This window comes from Triturus cristatus, chromosome 3_2 (assembly GCF_964204655.1).
Source record: "Triturus cristatus chromosome 3_2, aTriCri1.1, whole genome shotgun sequence".
Taxonomy (NCBI): domain Eukaryota; kingdom Metazoa; phylum Chordata; class Amphibia; order Caudata; family Salamandridae; genus Triturus; species Triturus cristatus.
Genome location: NC_140584.1, coordinates 1,167,318,141 through 1,167,342,597, shown reverse-complemented (window position 1 = coordinate 1,167,342,597; position 24,457 = coordinate 1,167,318,141). Strand labels below are relative to the sequence as shown.

The following is a 24,457-nucleotide window of genomic DNA, read 5'->3' as shown; positions in this document are numbered from 1 at the left end:
CGGACTCACCCTGTCTCCTGGAATTCCCCAGCCCTGTCACTCAAACTCCAGACAAAGGAATACACAGCCTAGCAGAGGCAGGTTTGGATAGTTAGACAAAATACCTACTTTCTAAAAGTGGTATTTTCAAACACTATGTTAAAACCAACTTTACTAATTCTGAGTTCAGGCATACTAAATTCGAATTTCTACCATGTTCCCTGAGTCAGTTAGGATTATAAGATGTAATAATCAAACTGCCCATTTTGGCCTATGGAGAACAGGTAGCCCTGCAATAGTGAAAAACGAAAATGGCTGTAATTTTCTATTAGGACATGCCACACACCAGGGTATGTCCTACCTTTCACATACAATGCACCTTGCCCACAGGCGTACCTTGGGCCTACCTTAGGGGGTGACTAACATGTAGGAAAGGGAAGGTTTAGGGACTTGCAAGTGTGTGCACTTGCCAAGTCGACATGGCAGCCCCAGGCTGCACTCTGGCGCTGCAATGGCAGGCCTTAGACACACTTTATGGGCTGTTTGCGTGGGTGGCACAATCCAGTGCTTCAGCCTACCAGCGGCATTTGATTTATAGGCTCTGGCACTCGCAGTGCACTTTACTAGGGACTGACGCATAAATCAAATAGCCAATCATTGGAACGCCAATCAAAACACAGTTTACACAGAGAGCATATGCACTTTAGCACTGATCAGCAGTGGTAAAGTGCCCAGAGTCCTAAAACCAACACACATCAGGAAAAAATAGGAGGAAATAGCAAAAAGTTTAGGGATAACCCTGCAAAAAGGGCCATTTCCAACACTTTGGGTTGTACGTAAGAACACAAGTAAGTGGTGCGGTTTCAGATCTGTTTCGGAATCAGTAGTTCCTCTCTGGGGGTATACCAGGCTCTCTTTAGGGCGGGCTTGGCCAGTTTTCGTGGGTACCCTCTACTTAACAGTTTGTTCTTTAGTATTTCAGAATTTGTAAAATCGTTTTGTTCGTACAATTTCTCTGAATTCTAAGAAATTGCCTGTGTAGCAAATTTTCTTTCAAGCTCTTTGGGGGTCCGCTACGAAGGTGTAACAAGGTATTTATATCTGTCAGTTTGGTATGCAAACTAACGTCTAATATACCACTGTTACATTGTATCCAAACATCAAGGAAGTTAATCTTTTTCCTGTTACTTGACAATGTGAATCTTAAATTCGCTGACCTCATGTTAAGCCAATTATGAAATTGTACCAGGGTCTCGTCATCACTTTCCCAAATCATGAAAATTTCTATATAGCGACACCAAGATCCAATATGCACCCTGTGAGGATTGGTGTCGCTATATATCTACTGTTCCTCAAATTTGTTCATTACTAGATTTGCTATTTCCGGGGCGAAACTAACCCCATAGCGACTCCCTTTACTTGTAGGTAAAGGGACTCTTTGAAATAAAAATAAAAAATGCCTGAGGCATATTGTTGCTAGAGATATTATGAACTCTGTTGGTACCTGGTGGGGTTATTGTCGCTGGTCTTGTGTGTTCCTTAAGACTACTAATGCTTCACCCTTCAGTATGTTAGTATATAATGATTCAATATCAAAACATAATAAAAGTTGTTTCTTTATTGTAGGGGAGGTTCTCAATCTTAGATATAAGATCCATAGTATCTTGTACGTATGACTTCGTATTCTTAACAAAGGGGATCAGGAAAGTATTGATATATTTCCAAGTAGTTCTAATAGGGAACCACATGCGGAAATAATCGGCCTCCCTGGTGGTTTATCAATGCTTTTATGTATTGTAGGCAATACATATGTTCTCGGTGTCTTGTATACCTCGGCATTCAGGAATTCAAATTCATTTTTACAAATCCACGCTTCATTTAAGGCTTCTGTTAGATGTAGTATTTGTGCACTGTCTGGTGGTGGGATTGCTGTCGAGTTGTCTATAATGGAGGGTATTGGACATTTGTTTCATTGCCCCCTTATCCACTGGCTTGATTACTATAGCCTGGTTACCAGGTACATTTTTAAGGGCTGCTAATTCATTTTTTGTACAGTTGGCATTATAAACTATCTTTTTTTTTTTTTCCATCAAAAGAATCCAATTCTTGCAAAATTTGGTCCTCAAAGGCTAAGACTTCTGTTGGCATAGAAGAATTTTCTGGGCAAAATTGGGATTTATTGCTTAATCCACTTGTTTTGTTTCTCTCTGTTCCTCTCTAGGAATAATGTTTTTAATCAAATTTTTCGTAAAATGTAACACATCCGTCTGTGTCTACTGGAACTTGCAATGTTATTGGGACAAAAGACAGACCTTTATAGAGTAAATTAATTTCTCTCTCAGTTGGAATATATTTCGACAAGTTATAGACCGGGATGGATGTATCTTTATTGCCCATCTTGATGTTTGCTCTCACCGTCTGTATATCCTCCTCCACGTTCTGAAAATACCGGGGTCCTGATTTTGATATTGGTTTGGGTTCTGATTCTGGCCCCTCCATATTCCTCCGTCCCCTCTCCCTCTGTTTCTGCCTTTGCCTAAAAAAGGTTGGGCTCTCAGGTAATGGAAATATGGTTGGTAATTGGTATATGGACTTTGATCTGAGTCCGAAGAAGTATCGGAGAGAGTTATAAACTTTCTACGGGAGTGTCCTCTATATTGTAAATTGAGTGAGCTCTGATTATTATTCAAAAAATCTACTTTTAAGAAGGGATTTGCTTGCTCTATTTTTTTTTCTATCTCTCAACACCTTTGTTGTTTTTTGTTAAGTGGTGTGTTTTTTAAATCTGCGGTGGTTTTTTTCAACGGACTCAAGCAATGCCTTTGCGTCTACGATGGTTGAGTCGCCTAGGATTTCTTCAAGCTCCATGATCTCTTATAATTACTCTTCGTTAACTCTTAGGGCTGGCTCTACTGGTAACGCAATCCAGTCTCTAGAGCACTTTGTGCCCACGCCACTGAATTTTAGTAAGTACATCTTATCAAATACAAAGATCACCGGTAAATTTGTTTTACTTGCAACTCGGCTAGAGTTGTAGTATTCTTTAGATGTTCTAAAAGAACCTTTGGCATGCAATTGGTTTCGGATATTTTTCTTTTTAAGTTGTTTGAGTCTTTCTATTTTATCCACATTTGTATTTTTAGTGGCTGGTTGATCTCCACTCAATAATAATGGGATCTGTAGTAATTTGATTGTCTTCCGTGTAACTGTTTGGGGCTCGGTCATATCTGAAACCAGGATACCTGTGTAAATAAATCTCCTAAAACACCACCATGTGTTTTAACAAAGGACCACTACTGGTATGGTAAACAATACATTACTTTTACATATAGCTTTCGTAATGAATAAAACTGCAAGACAGCTGAGACCCTCACACTTAAAGTGTAATAAAAGACTATTCAAATAAAGAGGGTTTGCCCTAATACTCTGCCCGCATCTGGGCAAAGAAACACTGGAAATACAAAAATGGATGCGGCGGAATGGCTTTTGGTGTATAGAATATGTGATGGTTTATATACATTGAATCTGTGTGTATATATTTTGTGTTTCATTCAACAAATGTATAGATACAGTTACCACTTTGGATCATGTTCTGGTGTTGGTTTTTGAATAAGAATAATTGTTTGGACATAAAATTCCATGTTGGAGATGAATGTAATTTTCCTCCAAAAAAGGTTGCGGCGGAATGGATCTGAAATCATCATTTGTTTAATTTCCAGTGTTTCTTTGCCCAGATGCTGGCAGAGTATTAGGGCCAACCCCATATTTCAATCGTTGGAACTTCAGGGACAGTCAAACCCACATCGTGAGTGGCCCTGCCATCCTGTTTTCCCCTCCTGCAGAAGCCAAAGACCGATGTCTGAAAGAACCAATGCCGCTGCGCTCCAGAGCCCGAGTCCAAGTGAGAGGATGGTACCAACTGGATTTCCAGACCCATAAGAGCTAAGCCCATGCTTGGGTTTGCCCAGATTGGACTTCAAGTTACCGCCTGCAGCCTCTTTCGGCAGGCCCCCTCTAACCACGAGAGACTCCTGCACTGGAATCCCATGTCAAAAGACACCACTGCACCCGAGCCCCACACCTCGTATAGAAGTGGAGTGACTGAGTCCCTACGTGCCCAAGCATCTCAAGGGTCGAGCGCCCTGTGGGTTCCCCCAGAGTGGTGCACTAGTCCCTGCTAGCAGCCTCTTTGTAACCTGAGCGTTTTCCATTAAAGGCCCAAAAGGGAATCTTACTCTTTACTTAAGAGCAGTCACTGCATGCAGTTATGTAGGATGTGTTGCTAAACAGTTTACACAGTTACCTCAGTTTAAACATGTCACACACAAGAACCAATTCCTATAGTTAGTGATGAAGAGTTGTGAAAATTATAAAACTGAAGGATGGGTGGGTGGCCATTGAAACGTTTAGTATGTCATAATACCAAGCTTAATTAGTGATGCGTACAGTGGTTTAGCCGTCCAGTTGGGGAAATCAGGGCACCTCATGGTGGCCTCCATATTAATCACAAAGGGAATGGTGTAAGAAACTGGCTCTATATATACTGCACCAAGGTGAGGTACAGTGTGTATAGAGTGCAAGGGTCTTTAGAGGTTTGGCAGAGGTTTAAAGTTGGGTAGAACCTTACTCTCTAAAGTGGTAGCTTGGTAGAGAAGTAAGGCAGTATCAGAGGACCGTGTTAAGCATTTGATGTACACACTGTCAGCAAATGAATTCACACACTCATGAACTGAATTCTAGGCCAATAGTTTTTGTTTAAAAATTATACTGTTTTATTTCTAGAACCAAGCAAGCCTAGTACAGGGAAGAATATAAATACTTTGCAGTAGTAAATTACTTGTATGAACACAGTTCAAAATTACAGTATTACTTGTACTGATTTTGGTTGCAGTTTAAGTAAGCAGTTTGCAACACTTAGCAGGTATAGTACATTCGAACGAATGGGCTTTTTAAGAAAAATGCAATGAATTCCTTTTCAGATGACTTTTGCTAACACAGGGCCGGATCCTGGAATCAGCACTGGGACACTTCCTGAAAACAGTTGAGTAAATTCGTTTTAGAGGTACGATTTTTAAAGAATATTGTATTTCAAAAGTTGATGCTTTGAAACTTTTTCACATAGAATCACCAATGTTATCCTATGGTAGGAAATTCACTTGGCAGGTAAGTTACTTTTGCGTCACTTTTGTAATCCAGTCCTGGACTCCTATATTCAGCACTAGGACATCTACTTAAAAAAGGTAAGTAATTACGTTTTTGTAGTTTGTACGATTTTTAAAGAATATTCTTGTATTTCAAAAGTTGAGACAATTTTTTTTCACAAAGAACCCCCAATGTTATCCTATGGAAGGAAATTCAATTCACAGGTAAGTTACTTTTAAGTTAATTCTCTTACTCCATGCTAGACACCTGGGTTCAGCAGTGGGACCTTTCCTGCAAACAGTTGAGAAAATTCAGTTAGGTTATTTGTGCGATTTTTAAGGAATATTCTTTGTTTTCAAAAGTAGACACTTAAAAACTTATGGGAGAAAGTGTCAATGTTAGCCTATGAGGAAAAACAGGTTATCTGTTTTGAGGTAAGTATTCGGTCTTTGAAGTTAGGGTTCTGGGGCAAGACTCCGGGGTCTTCCAGGGTCAGCAATGCACTGTTGTTGCACCCCCAGTGGCACTAGGGCGGCCGGGTGCAGAGTGTTAAGGACCAATGTTATCTTATGGAGGATAGGGGGGGGGGGGGGGGGACTTCAGTTGGAGGCTGCTGGCAAGCAGGCCACGGGGTTGTGGAAGCGAAGCTCCTAGGGTTAAGCTCAGGGCAAGTAGGGGACCAAGTTAGCACCAAAGGGGCACCCTCAGCGGCATTAGGGCGGCCGGGTGCAGGGTGCTGTTTTGAGATCGGGTGCCCTGTTGATTTCAGTGGAGATTCTCTGGGACAAAGAAACACTGCAGGCTCGGGGACGAGTATCTTCCAGGAGTGACCACCACTTCGAGGGGTAAGTTGGGATGTTGAGGGTTGGTTAGGCACTGCTGGGTTGGGCACACAAGGACATGGGGCTTGGGACGTCTGATTTTTCTTACCTGCTCTGACCGGGGGGTTCCTCTGTATTGAGGCTGCAGGTGTCATTGGGAGGCTTGAGGCTGATCCAGGGTAGCCGGATCTCTGGGCTGGATCGACTGGGGGTGGGTTAGACGGGTGCAGAGTGGACTGGATTCGCGGGTCCTGGTTTGCACCAGAAGCTGCAGTTCAAACACATCCGGTGTTCACGGGAGAAACAGCTTGGAAAGTGAAGGCAGGCAGGTCCTCCGGGGTTTTTGAGATTGATGTCCGCTGGACACGACGGGGTTTTGCAGGAGCAGGTTTGAGGGGGAGAAAGGCCTGTAGTACTGGGCCCAAGTCATTGGGCGTCATCCTCTTGTTAGCTCTGCACGGCTTTCCGTACTCTTCTTTTCTTGTGGTTTCTGGATCTGAGGAAGGAAGGTTCAGGGTGCCCCTAAATACTAAATTTAGGGGCGTTACAGGTAGGTAATGGGCAGGGACCAATGGGTCCCTTCCCTGGGGTGGGTACACCCCCCTATTCAGCCACTCTCCAGTGGGAGGGGGTAGAGCCTGTCCCTGGTTGGCTGGGTTCCATCATCCTCAAGATGGCTGGGACTCGAGGTTGTGCTTCACCTCGCCTCCCCCACCTTAGGGGTGGAGTTGGCAGAGGTGGGCACACCTCTTCCTCACTTGTTTTTCGCGCTGGTTCTCCCGCCCAAAGTGGGGGGTAGAATCAGTGGGGGCCAGTTGCTGAAAGCAGCAAATGGTCTGGAGAGGCTCACAAAGGCGGCATGCCTTTGTAGCTTCTCCTTCGTGAACCCTGCCCATCCTGGGGGAGGAGGCTTGGCACCTCGTCCCAGGATGTGCATTGTTTCAGGCCCCCGAGAGCAGCAAGCTCTCGACCCAGGGGTCCAGAAACATGTCTGGTGGTGGCAGCCTGCGCCGCCACTCCCAGACACTGTCACTGGGAGTTAGTCGAGTTTCAGGGGGCATCTCTAAGATGCCCTCTGTTGTGCATTTTACATTAAATTCCACACTGGCATCAGTGCGGGTTTATTGTGCTGAGAAGTTTGATACCAAACTTCTCAGTCTTCAGTGTAGCCATCATGGTGCTGGGGAGTTCGTAATGACAAACTCCCAGCACCATATATTCTTAATGGCAACAATCCACTTAAAGGGCTCAGGAATGGACTTGGGCATTGTAGGGGTACAGGGTTTATGCACCCGTACCCTCATCACTGGCATAGGGCACCCAGTTATAGGGGTGGCTGATGTATGCCAGGGCAGTGGTTTGTGGGCATGGCACACAGGGATGTGTGCCATATCGACTGTTTTGTTCTGCACCAAGACACTCAGCCTGCAAAAGCAGTGTGTGTGTTGGGAAAACAGGGCCTCTAAGGGTGGCACAATAAGTGCTGCAATCCTTGGAGGCCTTCCCTGGTCACAGTGCCCTGGGTACCTGTGGTACCATTTACAAGGGGCTGACCTGTGACCAGAGAGGCCAATTGGGTTTAGGCTTCAATGCTGTTTTTGGGAAGGAACGCAGGCCCTGGGTACCTGATTGGCAGGAGCCCAGGGCACACTCAGTCAAAATACATCAGCAATTCAGCAAAAAGTGGGGGCATACCATGCAAGAAAGAGGGCACTTTATCACAAATGGTGCTAGAAAACACTCACCAGTCACACCCACTCCATGAGGACCAAAGCAGCCCAAAAGACTACACCGCTGATGTTTGAGAGAGGCTGACTCCTCTAAACACAGTGACCAGACGACCATGGCTGGTGCAGGAGGACCAGTCCAACCCGGCTTAATGTACCCTGGCCCTCCTGTACCAGCAGGTTAATCTTACCTTTGAGTCCGTGGCTGACCTCAATCAGTGCTTCATCGTGACGGAGGGAGGAATTGGGATCCAGACACTCCAAAGACTATTTACAGACAATCTCCAATGATTGGGCAATTCTAGCACAAGCATTTTAGGTCTCTTTAACTTAAGGCAACTGCTTAATGTTTCAGTGGTGCTAAAGCCGGTAGGTCTGATATAACTAATGTGAATTAATTGTCCAAGAGAGTAGGTCCTTTTTTTTTTTTTTTGTGTGTGTGATTACGTGAGCAAAGGCCTAACTAAGTTTTTGCAACTGGCCTAGTGTAGGAAGTGCCCTTTTTTGACATGGTCACCCCCACTTTTTGCCTGGTAAGTGAGGTGATTTCGACAAACTGCACTGGGTTCCTGCTAACCAGGTCCCCAGTGCCAGAGCTCTTTCCCAAAACTGTCCAACTGCTCCCCCAATTGGCAAAACCTTTAGCACCCTCTAAGTCCCTAGTAAATGGTACCTAGGGGCTGAGGTACTACATCGGATCCCTAAGGGCTGCTCTCCAAGCACATGCAAGACTGCCATTGCAGGCTGCTTGTCTTGGTGCAGACAGAAGTAAAAACATGACATGTCACACATCTGTGCCAAGTTCCTAAGACAGCATTTTTTTGTAAATCACCTCTACAGCAGGCCTGACAGCCCTAAGGCAAGGTGCTGAATATTAAATGTGAGGGCATACGTGCTTTAGCAGATATTCCCCAGTGCTGGTAAGTCCTATTACTGCCAGTGCAGGTGACCAGGGACCAGGGAAGCCATTCTTTAAAACAAGTGCTGAACACTGGTGAAAACGAGTACGTGTCATTTATTGGTTCTTGCGTGTATTTGTAGAGGTCTTGCACTCCTCTCAGTTAAGCCGAAGACTGCTTGACTGCACTACCTCTAATAGAGCACCTTGGGATTGCTGAAGCAAGCCCCTGTCGCTTATAAGGGAACCTCTGGACGTTTCCATGGTATATCGGATCTCGCCTCCGCTACAGAGTGATCCAGATATCGACATTTTCGATGTTTGAATCCATTTCTGCTCTCAAAGGACTTCTATCTTATTCTTTACCAGTCTGAGCCAGTTTTCTAGCCCTTATGGTTATGGAGATATTGCAGGGTATAGGTGCGATCACTACTACCCCCATAACCAACCAGTGGCTTCTGATGTCACCCTGCTCTCCTATCGGTGCATCTATCCCTGTGAATATGCTTCCATCACAATACCTCAACCGTGATTGGTAGATGGCCTGACAAAGGTACCTGAACCTTTAAGCCATCTTTGGGGAAATATAGTGGGATCTGGCATGCTGTATTGTTTACTGTATTCTCTCCATCTTAAGAGCAAAGAGACCATTTGGGCCATTAACTGGTCCATGGCTGGAAGTAAAGCGGACCATCTTAACTTGACACTAGGTGACTGGACAATTGGCCACCTTTACGTCTCCTTGGGGATTTGTTTGAGTGGCGAACCTTTAGGAATAGCTAGTGTGTATTTTAAAATGGGCCAGTCTTTTTTTTGTTTTTTTGTGCGCATCCTTTGGACAGCACCTCAATGGACCAAAGTAAAGATTACATTGTAATATCGCAGTCAAACCTAAAAACTGCAGAAATCTGACCACTTGGGAAATTACTACAGTTGATCAGAGGAAGGCCTTTTAGGATAACATTTACCTTTGGGACAAATGAGTGCCTTGTACTGAGAAGCTGCAAAGTCTTTTGGGGTCCTCACTCGATCCTTGCGAGTTGTAGCACTTTCTATGGTGGTTTTTTTTTTTTATGTTGGCTCTAACTGTTCTATTGTTGAAGTAGTAATCTTTATTCCCACTTAAAAAAAAATACTGACATTGAAGTTAATTTGGTCTAGTGTCTTATACTGAATCTGAGGTTTTAAGCCTAGGCTAAATTGTAACCACTTGTTCTCACTGCTAGAGAAATAAAGTTTCTGATGGGCATATCTGGTATTGTGGCCCTGAGGCACCGGTGGTAATTGGTAGTGACCTGTAAAAGGATTCTGCCAAATAAGATTAGTGAAATAGGCCCACAGGGAACTGTGAATGTTCCATTTTTTTTTTGTGTGTGAGTGCCTGAAACCTAAACTAAAGTTTGTGTTCCGAACCAAACTATGGCTTAAATTTTTTCATGCTCTGCACTCTTTTAATTAACCTTTATTTTTTCTTCAAACCTTTGACATATTCTTTTCCATAAGTGTTTAACTTCTTCCTATCAGACCAGGACTTTTGAACTGATGCCGTGCATACTTGAGGCTTTTAGATAATTTTTGTTTTATAAAGAATATAATTTTATTATATCATTGTGGTGCGTTGTAGGAAAGTGCTCCTTTTTGACATTGTCAACCCCACTTTTTGCGAGGTATTTGATGCATTTTTGACTGAAGTGCACTGGGTTCCTGCTAGTACCATGGCTATTTTCCTTAAACAACGTAACTGTTCAATTGTACCCCATTTGGCAAGACGTTTAACACCTCTAAGTCCCTAGTAAATGGTACCCTTGTACCTAGAGCATGGGTAGTAGAGGGTCCCTAAGGGATGCAGTAATGGGTTTGAGATATGGACCCAGAGTACCTTAGAGGCCCCCCCTGAAAAACTTACCAGCCTCTAAGTGTGCTGCCTGGTATCTACCAGCCTTCCACACGCACACACATTTCTGACTTGCAGGTGAGAGCCAGCACTCTGAGGTCAGAAACAATGCCTGTTCTGGTGGGAGGTATTTACATCTCCTACCGCAGGATGGCTAGTGATTTAGCATATCCAGGCCAGGGGCTTCAAACCGCCTACCACCTTTGAAATGTGATCTCCGGTTTCCCCCAGACCTGGGAAATGCCACCCCCTGCCCTGAGGCCCATTTGACACCAGGACAGGTGGGAAATTGGGTATGTTGCACCACCAGGCTAGTCATACCCTTAAGGAGGGTTGCCTGATGTGCTCCACGAAGGAAGGATTCCACCATCATAATTTTGTTGGAATTCGGAACTCTGGGACAGGGTTATGCCCACTCCCCTGAGGAAGTGGTCATATAGGAGGTGTAGTGACCCCAAGGGTAAGTAGCCCATTGGCTGCTACTCTTCACTCTACAACCCTAAATGTATTATTTCAATGCCCCAACCCCCTGACACCAGGAACTCCGATTCGACTTACTCCAAAAGGAGGACAAAAAGCTGAGGAACGCGAGAACTGAGTACTAGTTGTGGACTTTGGCGCCAAACCTGCCTGCTTCTATCCCAACAATCGCCCAGACCCAACTCGTCCTGCAGGTTTGCATCTTCCAAAAGCCTCTGAAGGCTGTCCGCACCTAGTCAATCAGCCAGCATCTCCCTTCAAGTGGAGGAGCCAGTTTCCCGCAGGCACTGACCATGATGTCCGGTACACCCATCTGCTGACCACTGGGTCCACCGACAATCATCCAGGCATAGGTCACCGTGCTCCAGGAGGTCAGATCAGTCTCCCCACCAAGTTTGCAGGACCCACAGGAGCCACCCAACACTAATACCTGATGTACTGGAGGCTGTTGCAAGCACAAAGGCTTGTTTGTGTTCAGTCTGAACACTGCCGCCTAAACACCGAGGGGCTTCACCAGAGGCCAGCTACACAACAGTCTTGCGATGTTTTTTTCCCCTCTTCTGCAGGTGCACTGAACTGTGGGAGGCTCAAACTCTACGATCCGCTGGACAAACACCTATGCACCTGTGCCCCCAGCCCTAGGCCATTGAAACACTGTCTGTGGCCCTGAGACGCCGAAGAGTTGAGACCCCTTCTAGTTCTACCTGACTCGTTCCCCCTGTACTGAACTCTTGGTGCTTTCTTTGACCCCTGCCCCTATTCACCTCCAGTCCAGAAGATCATACCTGTAAGTTGTTTGTAAGTCACTCTATACAGTGAATGTTTCTCCCATAGGATAACAATACCATGTTCGAGGCTCGTGCCTCAAATCTGACAGCTGCTATTTTCTATCGGAAAATTTGATCACGTCTAAAGTACTTACCCGATTACGAAGGTCTTGGTGTTTAAAAATGATATCAATTTTATTTTCTAAATTGGTATCTAGTTTCTTCTTGAGTGTCATTTATTAATTGTGTGCAACAGATTAATACTACTCTCTAATAAGCCTAAGCTACTCTCCCACACGATCAGAAAATAAAGCATTTGGGATTTTTTTTTTAAAGACATAATCCTTGTAAGCCAATAAGTGTGTCAGGACTTTCTACATAGCGTACATCATTGTAGACCTAAAAAGCCAGCTTCACACACATCCTTGCTAAAGTTTGAGAAGATACGGCGAAACGGTCAGAGCTACCGACTTTGGAGATGAGGAACCAGTTTCAAGTCTTGGTGTCCGCTCAACATGTGATTCTGGGCAAATCATTTAATCTCCCTGTGCCTACACAAGTGATTGTGTCCTTGTGCAATGGAACTGGCGTTGATGTAAAACACTCCAATACCTTTGGGTAGAGTTTGCACTGTATAAAACTATAAAAAGTAGCTACAATTTAACCTGCGTACATTTTCTTAAGAACCCTTTAAACCTGCACTATACATAATGAAGTTTAAATGTAGAACTAACACTTCAGATTTTTCCTTCTAACCCTCGAACAGGAAATACAGGCCCAAAAAGAAGTTGATGATTTGAAAAGAGCGAAAGAGTTGAGTCTTCAAGGTGAGGCATGATTTACTATATTTCTTTCAATTTGTTTTGTGTAATTAACAGCCTAGATCCCCTCACTACTGCACATTTTCTGCTGTTAAAATGTTAATTTGAGCTTTATTGAAATCGCACCCTGTTGAAACTGCAATTTCTCCTTTACTCAGCGAAATTTAGCGCTCTGTTGAATTGACTGTCATGCTCGATTAGGCATTGCCGGCACTCCACAAATTTGCAATTTGCATGAAGTCACATCTTACCAACTATATCTAACTTAGGAAAATAAAAGTTGTTAATTTTTGGATGGCGTCTCTATTCCTGATGCATTGACTAATGCAAATTCTACATCAAAGCATCTTGATTGATCATTATGCTTGTAGAATTTGCACCTGTGTGCAGGGATTGTGAGAAAATGGCTCTATATATACTGCACCAAAGTGAGGTACAGTGTGTATAGAGTCAAAGTCTTCACAGGTTTGGCAGAGGTTAAAGTTAGATAGAACCTTGCTCTCTAAAGTGGTAGCTTGGTCGAGCAGTAAGGCAGTATCAGAGGACAGTGTTAAGCATTTGATGTACACACTCAGTCAGCAAAGGAATTCACACACTCGAACTGAACTCCAGGCCAATTGTTTTTGTATAAAAAATACTGTTTTATTTCTAGAACCAAGCAAGCCTGGTACAGGTAAGCATATAAATACTTTGCAGCAGTAATTGACTTGTTTGAACACCGTTCAGAATTGCAGTATAAATGGTACTGGTTTTGTTTACAGGTTTAAGAAAGCAGTTTGCAACACATTGCAGGTATAGTACATTTAATTGAATGTGCTTTTTAAGTAAAATGCAGTTAATTACTTTTCAGATTACTTTTCTAACCACAGGACTGGATCCTAGATTCAGCCCTGGGACATTTCCTGAAAACAGGTGAGTAAATGCGTTTTGGTTAAAGGTATGATAACCAAGGAATATTATTGCATTTCAAAAGTTGACAAACTTTTTCACATAGAATTACCAATGTTATCGTACGGGAGGAAATTCACTTAGCAGGTAAGTTACTGTTGCGTTACTTTTGTAATACAGTGCTGGACTCCTAGATTCAGCACTGGGGAGATCTACTTAAAACAGGTAAGTAATTACGTTTTTGTAGTTTGCATGATTTTTAAAGACTATTCTTGTATTTCAAAAGTTCACACTTCGAAACTTTTTCACAAAGAACGCCCAATGTTATCCTATGGAAGGAAATTCAATTCACAGGTAAGTTACTTTTTATTTACTTTTCTTACTCCGTGCTGGACACCTGGGTTCAGCACTGGGACCTTTCCTGCAAAAAGTTGAGTAAATTCGGTTAGGTTATTTGTGCTTTTTTTTTTTTTTTTTTTAGGAATATTCTGTGTTTCCAAAAGTTGACACTTAGAAACTTTTTGGGAGAAAGTGTCAATGTTATCCTATGAAGTAAAGTGGGTTATCGGTCTCGAGGTAAGTAATCGGTCTTTTGAGTTAAGGTTCTGGGGTTAGACTCTGGGTCTCCCAGGGTCCGTGATGCACTGTTGTTGCACCCCCAGTGGCACTAGGGCGGCCGGGTGCAGAGTGAGTCCCAATGTTATCCTATGGAGGATAGGGGGGCTCCGGTTGGTGGTGGCTGGCAAGCAGCCCACAGGTTTGTGGGAGCATATCTCCTAGGGCAGCCAGGTGCTGTTTTGAGGCCGGGTGCCCTGTTGATTTCAATGGAGATTTTCGGTTTTGGTTTTCAGCTGCAGGCTCGGTCCTGGAAGACTTCCGGGAGGAACTAACAGCTGGGCAGGTAAGTTGGAGTGCTCGAGGACGTAGGTGCACCACGGGTTCTTTTCTCCAGGACGCAGGGCGGCTGGATGCAGGGGTGTCTTTTGAGGTTGGATTTCACCTTACCCGGCCACTCGTGGTTGGGGGGGGGGGGGGGTCTCTGTGCAGAGGCTGCAGGTGACGTCTGGGAGTCCTGGAGGGGTCAACCCGCGGTTGACTCGGACTCTGGAGCGCTGGGGGACCTCGCTGGGACCAGTGGGCCACTCTAACTCTGGCCGTCGGCAACAGGTGCAGTGGTAGTTCCAGTCGTCTGGTTTCTTTGTTCTCCGCAGACTCAGTCTGTTTTCGGAGTTTCTTTTGAGCAGGGCTGCTGTTCACAGGAGATCCGGTCTTTGTTGAAGGCAGTCAGTCCTCCTAGGGGTTCTGGTGGTCGCTTGCTGCAGGACAAGACTAATTTTGCCATAGGATCTCTGGAAAGCGCAGACGGGCTGGTAGGGCTGGGGCCAAGTCAGTTGTTCTCTGCAGTCTCCTCTTTCGTCCTTTTTCTTCTTGGGTTGTGGGAATCTGAGGAAGTAAGGTTCAGGGTGCCCCTAAATACTAAATTTGGGGCCGTTACAGGTAGGTAAAGGGCAGGGACCAATGGGTCCCTTCCCTGGGGTGGGTACACCCCCTATTCCGCCACACTCCAGTGGGAGGGGGGCAGGAGACTGTCCCTGGTTGGCTGCATGCCCCCATCCTCAAGATGGCGGGGATTCGAGGTTGTGCTTCACCTCGCGTCCTCCACCTAAGGGGTGGAGTTGGCAGAGGTGGGCACATCTCTCTTCCTCACTTGTTTTTCCCGCCGGTTCTCCCACCCATAGTGGGGGGTAGAACCAGTGGGGACCAGTTGCTGAAAGCAGCAAATGGTCTGGAGAGGCTCACAAAGGCAGCATGCCTTTGAAGCTTCTCCTTCGTCAACCCTGCCCACCCTGGGGGAGGAGGCTTGGCACCTCGTCCCAGGATGTGCATTGTTTCAGGCCCCAGAGAGCAGCAGGCTCTCTACCCAGGGGTCCAGAAACTTGTCTGGTGGTGGCTGCCTGCGCAGCCACTCAGTCAGGTCACTGGTAGGTGGTTGTTTTTCAGGGGGCATCTTTAAGATGCCTTCTGTGGTGCATTTTACATTAAATCCCACACTGGCATCAGTGTGGGTTTAATGTGCTGAGAAGTTTGATACCAAACTTCCCAGTCTTCAGTGTAGCCATTATGGTGCTGTGGAGTTCGTAATGACAACCTCCCAGCACCATATGCTCTTAATGGCAACACTACACTTACAGGGTCCAGGAATGGACCTGGGTACTGTAGGGGTACAGGGCTCATGCACCTGTACCCTCACCATTGGCACAGGGCACCCAGATAGAGGGGTGACTGATGTATGCCAGGGCAGTGGTTTGTGGGGATGGCACACAGGGATGGCGTAGATCAGTCACCCCTCTAGCTGTGTGCACTATACCAGTGGTGAGGGTACAGGTGCATGAACCCTGTACCCCTAGTGTCCAAGTCCATTCTTAGACATTGTAAGTGCAGTGCTGTATCATTAAGAGTACATGGTGCTGGGAGATAGTCATTACAAACTCTACAGCCCCATAATGGCTACACTGAAAACTGAAGTTTGATATCAAACTTCACAGCACATTAAACCCACACTGATGCCAGTGTCAGATTTAATGAAAAATGCACACAGAGGGCATCTTGGAGATGCCCCCTGAAAAACGACCTACCACTAGTGTCCAGGCAGAGTAGCTGCTTTCAGCTGCCACCACCAGACATGTTTCTGAACCCCTGGGTCGAGAGCCTGCTGCTCTCGGGGTGAGGGGGGGGGGCCTGAAACAGTGTACATCCTGAGACAAAGTGCCAAGCCTCCTCCCCCCAGGATGGCCAGGGTCCGCGAAGGGGAAGATTCCATGGCTTGCCGCCTTTGAGTTTCCCCAGGCCACTTGCTGCTTTCAGCAACTGGTCCCTACTGGTTCTGACCCCCACTTTGGGTGGGAGAACCAGCGGGAAAAACAAGTGAGGAAGGGAGGTGTGCTCACCTCTGCCAACTACACCCGTCACGTGGGGGAGGAGAGATGAAGCACAACTCTGTCCCCGACACCTTGCAGATGTAGGGGCTTATGCCCCCTCCCACTGGATAGTGGCATAATAGGGGGTGTACCCACCCCAGGGAAGGGACCCATTGGTCTCAACCTTTTTACCTACCAGTAACTCCCACTAAATCTTGTATATAGGGGCACCCCTGAACTTTGCTCACTCAGACTAGAAACCAGAAGAAAAGGACCGAACAGCCATGCCGAAGCTAACAAGAGGACGCCCACTGACTTGGCCCCAGCCCTACAGGCCTGTCCCCACCTCGAACCTGCTCCAGCGAAATCCCGGTGTGGCCTGCAGCCAGCAACCTCGAGAAACCCGGAGGACCGGTCTGCCTTCAATCCCAAAGACTGTCTCCTGTGAACACCAGATTTGTTCAACAGACTCCAGCTCCGCAAGCATCCTCGGGTCTGCCCCACTCTGCACCCGACGCCAACAGCCCGAGTTTGAATGGCCCAACACCAAGAGGTCACCCTGGCGATCCTGACTCAAGATTCGGTGATCCCTGACATGCCTCAAGCCTCCAGCTGATGTCCCCTCAACTGCGACCAGGACCTGGTAAGATCTGACCCTAGAAGGCACCCCTGCACCAGATGCCCCACGGCCTTGGGTGGCCCAACCAAAGGTGCCTAAACACCCCCCAGCATCCCAACTTACCTCTCCAAGTGGTGGTCGCACCCAGAAGACCTTCGTCCTTGAGCCTGCATTGTTTGCAAACCGGAGACTCCTGAATGAACGCTATAGGGCACCCGACGCCAGAACAGCACTGTGCACACTGCCACCCCAGTGCCGCTGAGTGTGCATCTTTTGTGCTGGCCTAAACCCCATTTTCCCTGAGCTTAAGTCCAGGAGCTTTGCTCCCACAACCCAGTGGCCTGCTCGTTAGCCACCAACCGGAGGACCCCAATCCCCCTTTGGATAACATTGGGCCTCAGCACCCAGCCGTCCTAGTGCCGCTGAGGGCGTAACAGTGCATCCTTGACCCTAGGGGACCACTAAGTATAACCCCAGAATACCAACTCCCACAACAAAGCACTTACCTTTGAACCAATAACACTATTTTCCTGACTCTTTTCTATGTGTGGAGTTGGAAAATCTATAAAAACCTTTTACAACTGTACTAAATAACAAGAATGCTTTTACTTGCCTGTTTACAGGAAATATCCCAGTGCAGTATCCAGGTTTACTACACTGTGTAAGAAAAGTAATCTTAAAGTAATTTACTGGTCATTTTACTAAAAAGCCCTTTCAAAGTATATGTACTGTATTTCCAAAGCATTGCGTTTCTCAGTAACAATACTGTAAATCAAAACTAAGTGCGTGTACAATTAAAATCCAAACTGTATTACAACTGTATATTTACTGCAAAGTATCACTTACCTGTGCCAGGCTTGCTTGGTTATAGGAAATAAAATAACTAAATATTTTTATACAAAAACAATTGGTCTGAAGTTGTCTTTGAGTGTGTGAAGTCATTTGCTAACTGAGTGTGTTCAACAAATGCTTAACACGGTCCTCTGATAAAGCCTTACTGTTCGACCACACTACCGCAGAGTGAGGTGCTATCTACTTTACTTCTGCCTACCTTTTGGGTTCCACTGGACTCTGTGAAACTATACATACATGGGAGGCTACCAACAATATCAGTACCCCTATTACACCTCCTCACAATCTGTCATCCTCAATACTTCCAAAGTCCGCCACCAGCAGCGTATAGCAGGTCTACTTGAAGTGGTAGAGCAGGACAGCAAGGAAAGGATTCAGCTAGTCGCCCATGACCACCCTAAGGTTCCAGCTATTGGTCATCCCTCACCGGTCAAGTTAGAGGGCAAAATATCTGCGCTCCATCACTGGCAGAAAATCCCTACAGACCAATGGGTCCTCAACCTTATTCAATTTGGTCAGATTCTAGAGTTTCTTCAACTCCCTCCCCTATTTCACCTCGACCAGCAGTTCTAGAACATCTGCATCTCCTCAGTCTGGAGAGCCTTACCATGCTGGACAAAGAAGCAATAGAACAATTTCCTGCATCACAGTGAGGGAAGGGGTTCTACTTCCATTTCACTTTTTGGTCAGCAAAAAGTTCAAGTAATGGCAACATATTCTCGACTTGAGGAACCTCAACACCTACCTCAAACAGTCCTTCCTTAGGGTCACCTTGCAGGAGATTCTGTTGCTCTTGAATCAAGGGGATTTCACGTCCACCCTCCACCTACAGGACACATACTTCCATATCACCATTCACCCCTCTCAGCGGAAGTACCTGTGATTTGCAATAGCCAGGAGCCATTATCAATTCAAAGTTCTACCTTTTGGCCTAAAGTCTGCACCGCGGATATTCACAAAGTGCTGGGGTCCTGTAGCAGCCTTCCTAAGGAAACAAAGGAACCAAGTGTTACCCTTTTTGTAGGATTGGTTGGTCAAGGCCCCATTCATCATTTTCACAGCTCAGACATCCACAGCAGCCTGCACAACGCTGTTTCAACAAATTAGGCTGATCATAAATCTGGACAAATTAGTCTTGCATCCTTCAAAAATATCACCTTCCTACAAGCAACACTCAACACAACACTCAACAAAGCATTTCCTTTGGTCGAGAGACAATTCAAGCTGATCTCTAGCGCAAATAAACCAAAAAAGAAATTTTCAGTTCGCTGTTACAAATCCCTCCTAGGGATGTCATCCTGCATCCCTCTTGTTCTGTTCTAAGGATGCATCCTCTCCAGGAAGAACTAGAAAAAGAATAGCTAGAAGCATAGGGATCTTTCGAAGATCTAGTCATGATTAAGGCTCCCTGTTTTCTGTTTTTACGGATTTCTACAGATAAATACAGACAGAAAACAATGTGTTTTCTGTCTGCATTTATTTTTAAAAGTGGATAAATACAGAAAATTGTGCTTCTTTAAAGTGACCCTCCGTGCTGTCATTTATGAATTATTGGCCAGCCGCTGGACAGAACGGGAAATTGAAAAACAGGATGGAATTTCTTTAAATAATGGCATATGTCAACATACATTTATGGTATAATGCTAGAATTTACCTGTGGATGTATTGTGTAATATTTGGCAGCATAAATAGCTAAAACACGACAAACAAAGTAGGAGTGCACGTCTATCAGTTAAATAGATATGGAAATGTACAGTTTTACTTCATTTATATGCAAAACACAAAATAAATATGGATAAATAGAAATAAAATGGCACAAACCTAAATATGAATAAATAAAGATGCAAATGGTCAAAAAATAAATACCATGAAACAGGGAGCCCTATTCATGATCAAAGCAAAAATGGTCCAAGCAATCTCTTGGCTTATGTAACAAGAAATAGATTGGTCTGTCTTTTCTAGCCATACCATCTCCTCTCAATTATTACTGACGTTTCCCTCGACAGATGGGGATGATTCCTTCATAACTTACACATCAGTGGCTGATGTCAGCAGTCTCATCGCCACCTTCACATCAACTTGTTGGAGCTCAAAGCAGCTCATCTGGCCTTGCAAAAGTAAAAAACTCTGAAATTCTTGTCCGGATAGAGAACACAACCACGATGCACTACATTATCAAGCAGAGGGGCACCAGATCTCGCCATCTCTCTCAAAGCGCACTGCAACTAGGAATGTGCAATTCGAAACATAGTATCCATAAGGGCAGAGCATCTTCCCGTCAACCAGAACACAGCAGCAGACACTCAGCAGGTAAACATTGTTATGTTCCGAATGGAAATTGGATCCGGCAGCTCTCAACAGAATCTTTCTCCAGTGGGCAAGCCAAGTCTCTACCTTTTTGCAACCCCAGAGGAAAAAAAATGCCAGTTCATCGCAAGCTGGCATCCCCATCGGGGATCAATGGGGAATGCATTTTTGCTGGCATGGTCGGGCATCTTTGTCGACGCGTTTCCTCCAATTCCTCTCCTACCAAGGCTACTCACGATGATGGAAGCCGAGCCCTGCAGGATCATTCTCATAGTCACTTCCTGGGCACGCCAGTTTTGGTTCACAAACTCCTCCTCCTCTCGGAGAAACATCACATACCGTTGGATCAGATTCCATCTCTTGACTATCTCTGGGCCAAGTGCTGCATCTGGATCCCAAATCTCACTTATTGGCCTGGCTCCTGAGCACAATAAGCTTGCCCATCTGAACCTAGTGTTGGAATGCAGGGTGACTCTCTAGCACCTGAGCACAGAGTACTAATGTCACCTATTTGCTTAAGTGGAAGCGTTTTTGCATTTGGTGCCAACAAACTAACATAAACCCTTTTTCCTTTTCACCTCCTGATATTCTCCCTTAATCTCCTCCACTTGGCAATATCTGGGTTGGCTCATACCTCCATCAAGGTCCACCTAGCAGCTATCGCTCGCTGTAGGAGGTGGTCTTCCTTGCATTCCATATGGTCAACAAGGATTGTTATGCAATTCCCCAAAAGGACTGTTTTAGGGTCGTTCCACCTGTCAGATCTCCTTCACTGCTGTGACAACTCAACATTGTCCTTTCGCAGGTGATGACACACCAGTTCGAACACATTCACATAGCTGATATCAAATTTATTTCTTAGAAAGTAGCTCTGCTACTGGCATTGACATTTACCAGGTGAAATTCAGGCTCTAACCATTCAGAAACTTTTTCTGCAGTTTAAAGCCAATAGTGGTTCTCCATACCAACCCTAAGTTCATTCCTAAAGTCCCTTCAGACTTTGATTTAAATGAACCTCTCATCCTCAAGACCTTCTTTCCCGTCCTGCGACTCCAGTGGAAAGGGCAATTCATTCGCTAGATGTCAAGAGATGTTTGAAGTTCTATCTCCTGAAGACTAAGGGCTTTCAACAGTCTTCTCAACTCTGTGTCCTATAGTGTTCCACGAAAGGGTTATACTCTTTCTAAACAGTGCTTCTTGGATTTCTAGCGCCATCTGCTATTGCCATCAAGCAGCAGGAAAGCCGCTACAGACACCTGCATGCGCTCACTCTACCAGAAGTGTTTCAGCATCAACCGTTGCTTGCTGTTGTCAATCCAGGACATCTGCAGTCCTACCTGGAAGAAAGCACTCTCATTCACCAATCTTTTTCATTAACGGTGAGCTTTTTTTCACCCCTCCATCCTTTTCTTGGTAACCTTAGCACATTTGTTCTTCCTTTTTCGTATTTCTATAATTATTTAGATATGTAGCTTTATATCTGTTTTATGAACATGAATGATATGTCTGAGTTCATGGGGGAAAAATGCAAACAAAAGAGCAGTTGAAATAATGTGCTTGTTGGACTTGACCCTTTTGGCTAAAGTTCCCTAAACTTTTTGCTTTCCCCCTAGACCTTTTTTCTGACATGGTGTTGCCAACTTGGATGCTTTGAGCACTTTGCCACTGCTGATCAGTGTCAAAGTGCAAGTGCTCCCTGTATAACGTGTAATGGTAATTGGTTGTCCATGATTGGTATGTTTGCTTTATTAGTAAAGTGACTGTGTGCCAGGGCTGGTAATGCAATTGCTACTAGTGGGCCTACAGCACTAATTGTGCCACCTGCACAAGTAACCTTAAAGAGGGAACTCGGACCTGCCATAGCAGTGCCTGCACGCAGTTTGTTAAACTGCCATGTTCTGACCTTACCCTTCCCTCCCTATGCACATCAGACACCCCTATGGTAGTTCCAAGGTACCCCCTGGGCAGGGTGCAGTGCATGTGAAAGGTAGGACATGTACTAAGGTGTGTACCATGTCCTGACAGTGAAATAATCTCAATTTCGTTTTGCAATGTGGAAAGGCCATCTTGCCCATAGGATAGAATGGGGAGGCTGTGTAACATGTTTTCCAGCCTTCTCTTCCCGCAGGCTTAAGAAGGAGAGGTGAAGATTAGAGTGCCTGAACTCACAATGTAATAACACATTTTTATGAAGGTGGTTTTTACATTGTGTGTTTATAAGCCACTCTTTTAGAAGTGGCTGGGTTTTTGTGCTCTAACACTTGTGTCTCTGCCAGTTGTGGATTGACTGTCTGGATTTGAAAGTGATCGGATCTGGGGAATGTCTTGACCCAGGGGAGTAGGTGAGACAGCAACAGGCTGACCTGCATCTAGAGTGTAGGGGGAGGAGTAGCCTCTAGAGGTGAAGAGGCCTGGGTTGCTGCCATAAAACAATGGTCCCATCTCCTGCTGAGTGATTGAGAATCCAGACCCCCACTAATCAAAGAAAGAATGTCACTGGCAGGGAGGCACCCAGAACTGGTTTGAACAGGGGTCGGTGCCCCCCTGAACACAAAGATTTTAAAGACATTTAGGGGTATAACTATTAGAGCTGAAGCCCCTGAACTTGAGAGAAATGGATTGATCAATATTGAACAAGACTGAAGCTACTTCGTAGTCAAGAGGAACCTTTGCCAAGGAAGAAACAGCTGAAGAAACTGAAGGGAAGGACTGACCCTTGCTGTGTTCTGGGGCTGGCCTGCAGTTTGCTGCTTTAACCAAGGGGAGGCTAAAGGGATTTTGCTGTGTGCTGTGTCCCCCTGCTTGAAAGGACGTTGCTGTGTCCGGAAGTAGCTTATCCCCAAGGGCCCGAGGTGAGCTGGCTCCCTGCTGTGGAAACTCAGGAACACAAAAGTTTCCAGGAGAGTCTCAGCGACGCTGTGTGCGTGTGCTTTTTGCAGCCTGTGCCCTCGTGAGGATTGTCCTGTGATCATGTGCACCGGAGTCCAAGTGAGACTCAGCGACGATGTGTGCTTCCTGCAGCCTGAGACCTTCCGTAAGCTCGCTACTCTCGCTCGCCGCAATAAAGTACAACAATTGTTTTACGCCTCACTTTCAAATGTCACCAGCCGCCACTGACAAATACGCATATGTTGGATTTTTATTGTGTGGTCTTATCTTTTTATATAAATTTACACTTGTTTTTATTAAACTTGTGTGGAGTCCATTTGTAGTGTCATCATTGGGTTGCTGTGAGCGTGGTTGCAAATACTTTACACATTTGCCTCGAAGATAAGCCTGGCTGCTTGTGCCAAGCTACCGAGGGGGTGAGCGGGGGCTATCTGAGAAGGTGTCCTTCCTTTCCCTGACGTGGAAACTAGGATCCCTATTTAGCCTAAGGTACCTACCTCAGCCAACCAGGGATCCCGGGTCTAACAGTGCTTAACTGCTATTTAATCTGATTCAAGGATGTGAATCCCGAAAAGTTGCAATACTGGAGTAAGAAAATAAGTTGCCTTTAATTGTAGTTCTGCAGTTTTGGAATCTTTCATAGATTCACATGTGACCCATCCTCCTTCCTTAGGCAGCTCACCTGCTCTCTTGCTTTCATGGGTGTATTTCCTACACTCGGGCTTTCAAAGTCTGAAGGACTAGAGCTTCTCACAGGAGTGTTCTTGAGGGCATAGCAACCTGATTGTTGAAAACCTATATTTGGTCTCTTTTTACAATAACTGATACGTTCCAAAACTAAGGGTCTTGGGGCCTTTATAGTTTAACTTTGCATTACTATTATAATATACAGTGGACTCCCCTCTCGACAGTGAATGATTCAAGCATGTGAATCTATGAAAGATTCCATTACTGGAGAATTACTGTTACCGGTATTTGAATTGCTTTCTTGATGCCACCAGAGCTCGCAGGAGTCGCCTGAGGTCGCTCATAGCGTTGTAAGTCTGCAGATAAATCAAAGGAAAAGCCCAAAAACCCAAGGAAGTCTTTGCTCCTTCCCGTCACTCTCATACTCCTAAGAAGGCGCAAGGGCATCACCTTCACACTCAGTCTCACTCCCGAAGTTGATTGATGTCTGAGCCTTTCCTGCATCTTGTCCCCGAACAACCATACTGTCCCAGGCCGTTTGACACCGAGGCAGATTAAAGTTCTGCAAGGCCATGCTGAGATTTTTCGGATCCTTACTGTAGGAAGCTGGCTCTCTATGTAGTGCACCAAAAGGAGGTACACTGTGCAGGGAGTCCAGGCAACCCTTATTGATTTGCAGGGGTTAAATAATAATCCCAAATTCTCTTTTGCGGTAGTGTTGGCGAGCAGTGTAGGCTTATCACAACATAGTATTAAGTGTTTGTTGCA

The 24,457-nt window shown here is 45.3% G+C and overlaps 1 protein-coding gene across 1 annotated transcript in view; it reads left to right on the top strand.

Annotated features, from left to right (window-relative positions):
* USP37 (ubiquitin specific peptidase 37) overlaps positions 1-24,457 on the top strand; it is a 345,091-nt gene that overhangs the window by 242,106 nt on the left and 78,528 nt on the right. The window contains exon 20 of the mRNA XM_085650037.1: positions 12,475-12,535. Within this exon, the coding sequence (XP_085506163.1) occupies positions 12,475-12,535 (61 nt within the window). The remainder of the gene's footprint in view (positions 1-12,474; positions 12,536-24,457) is intronic.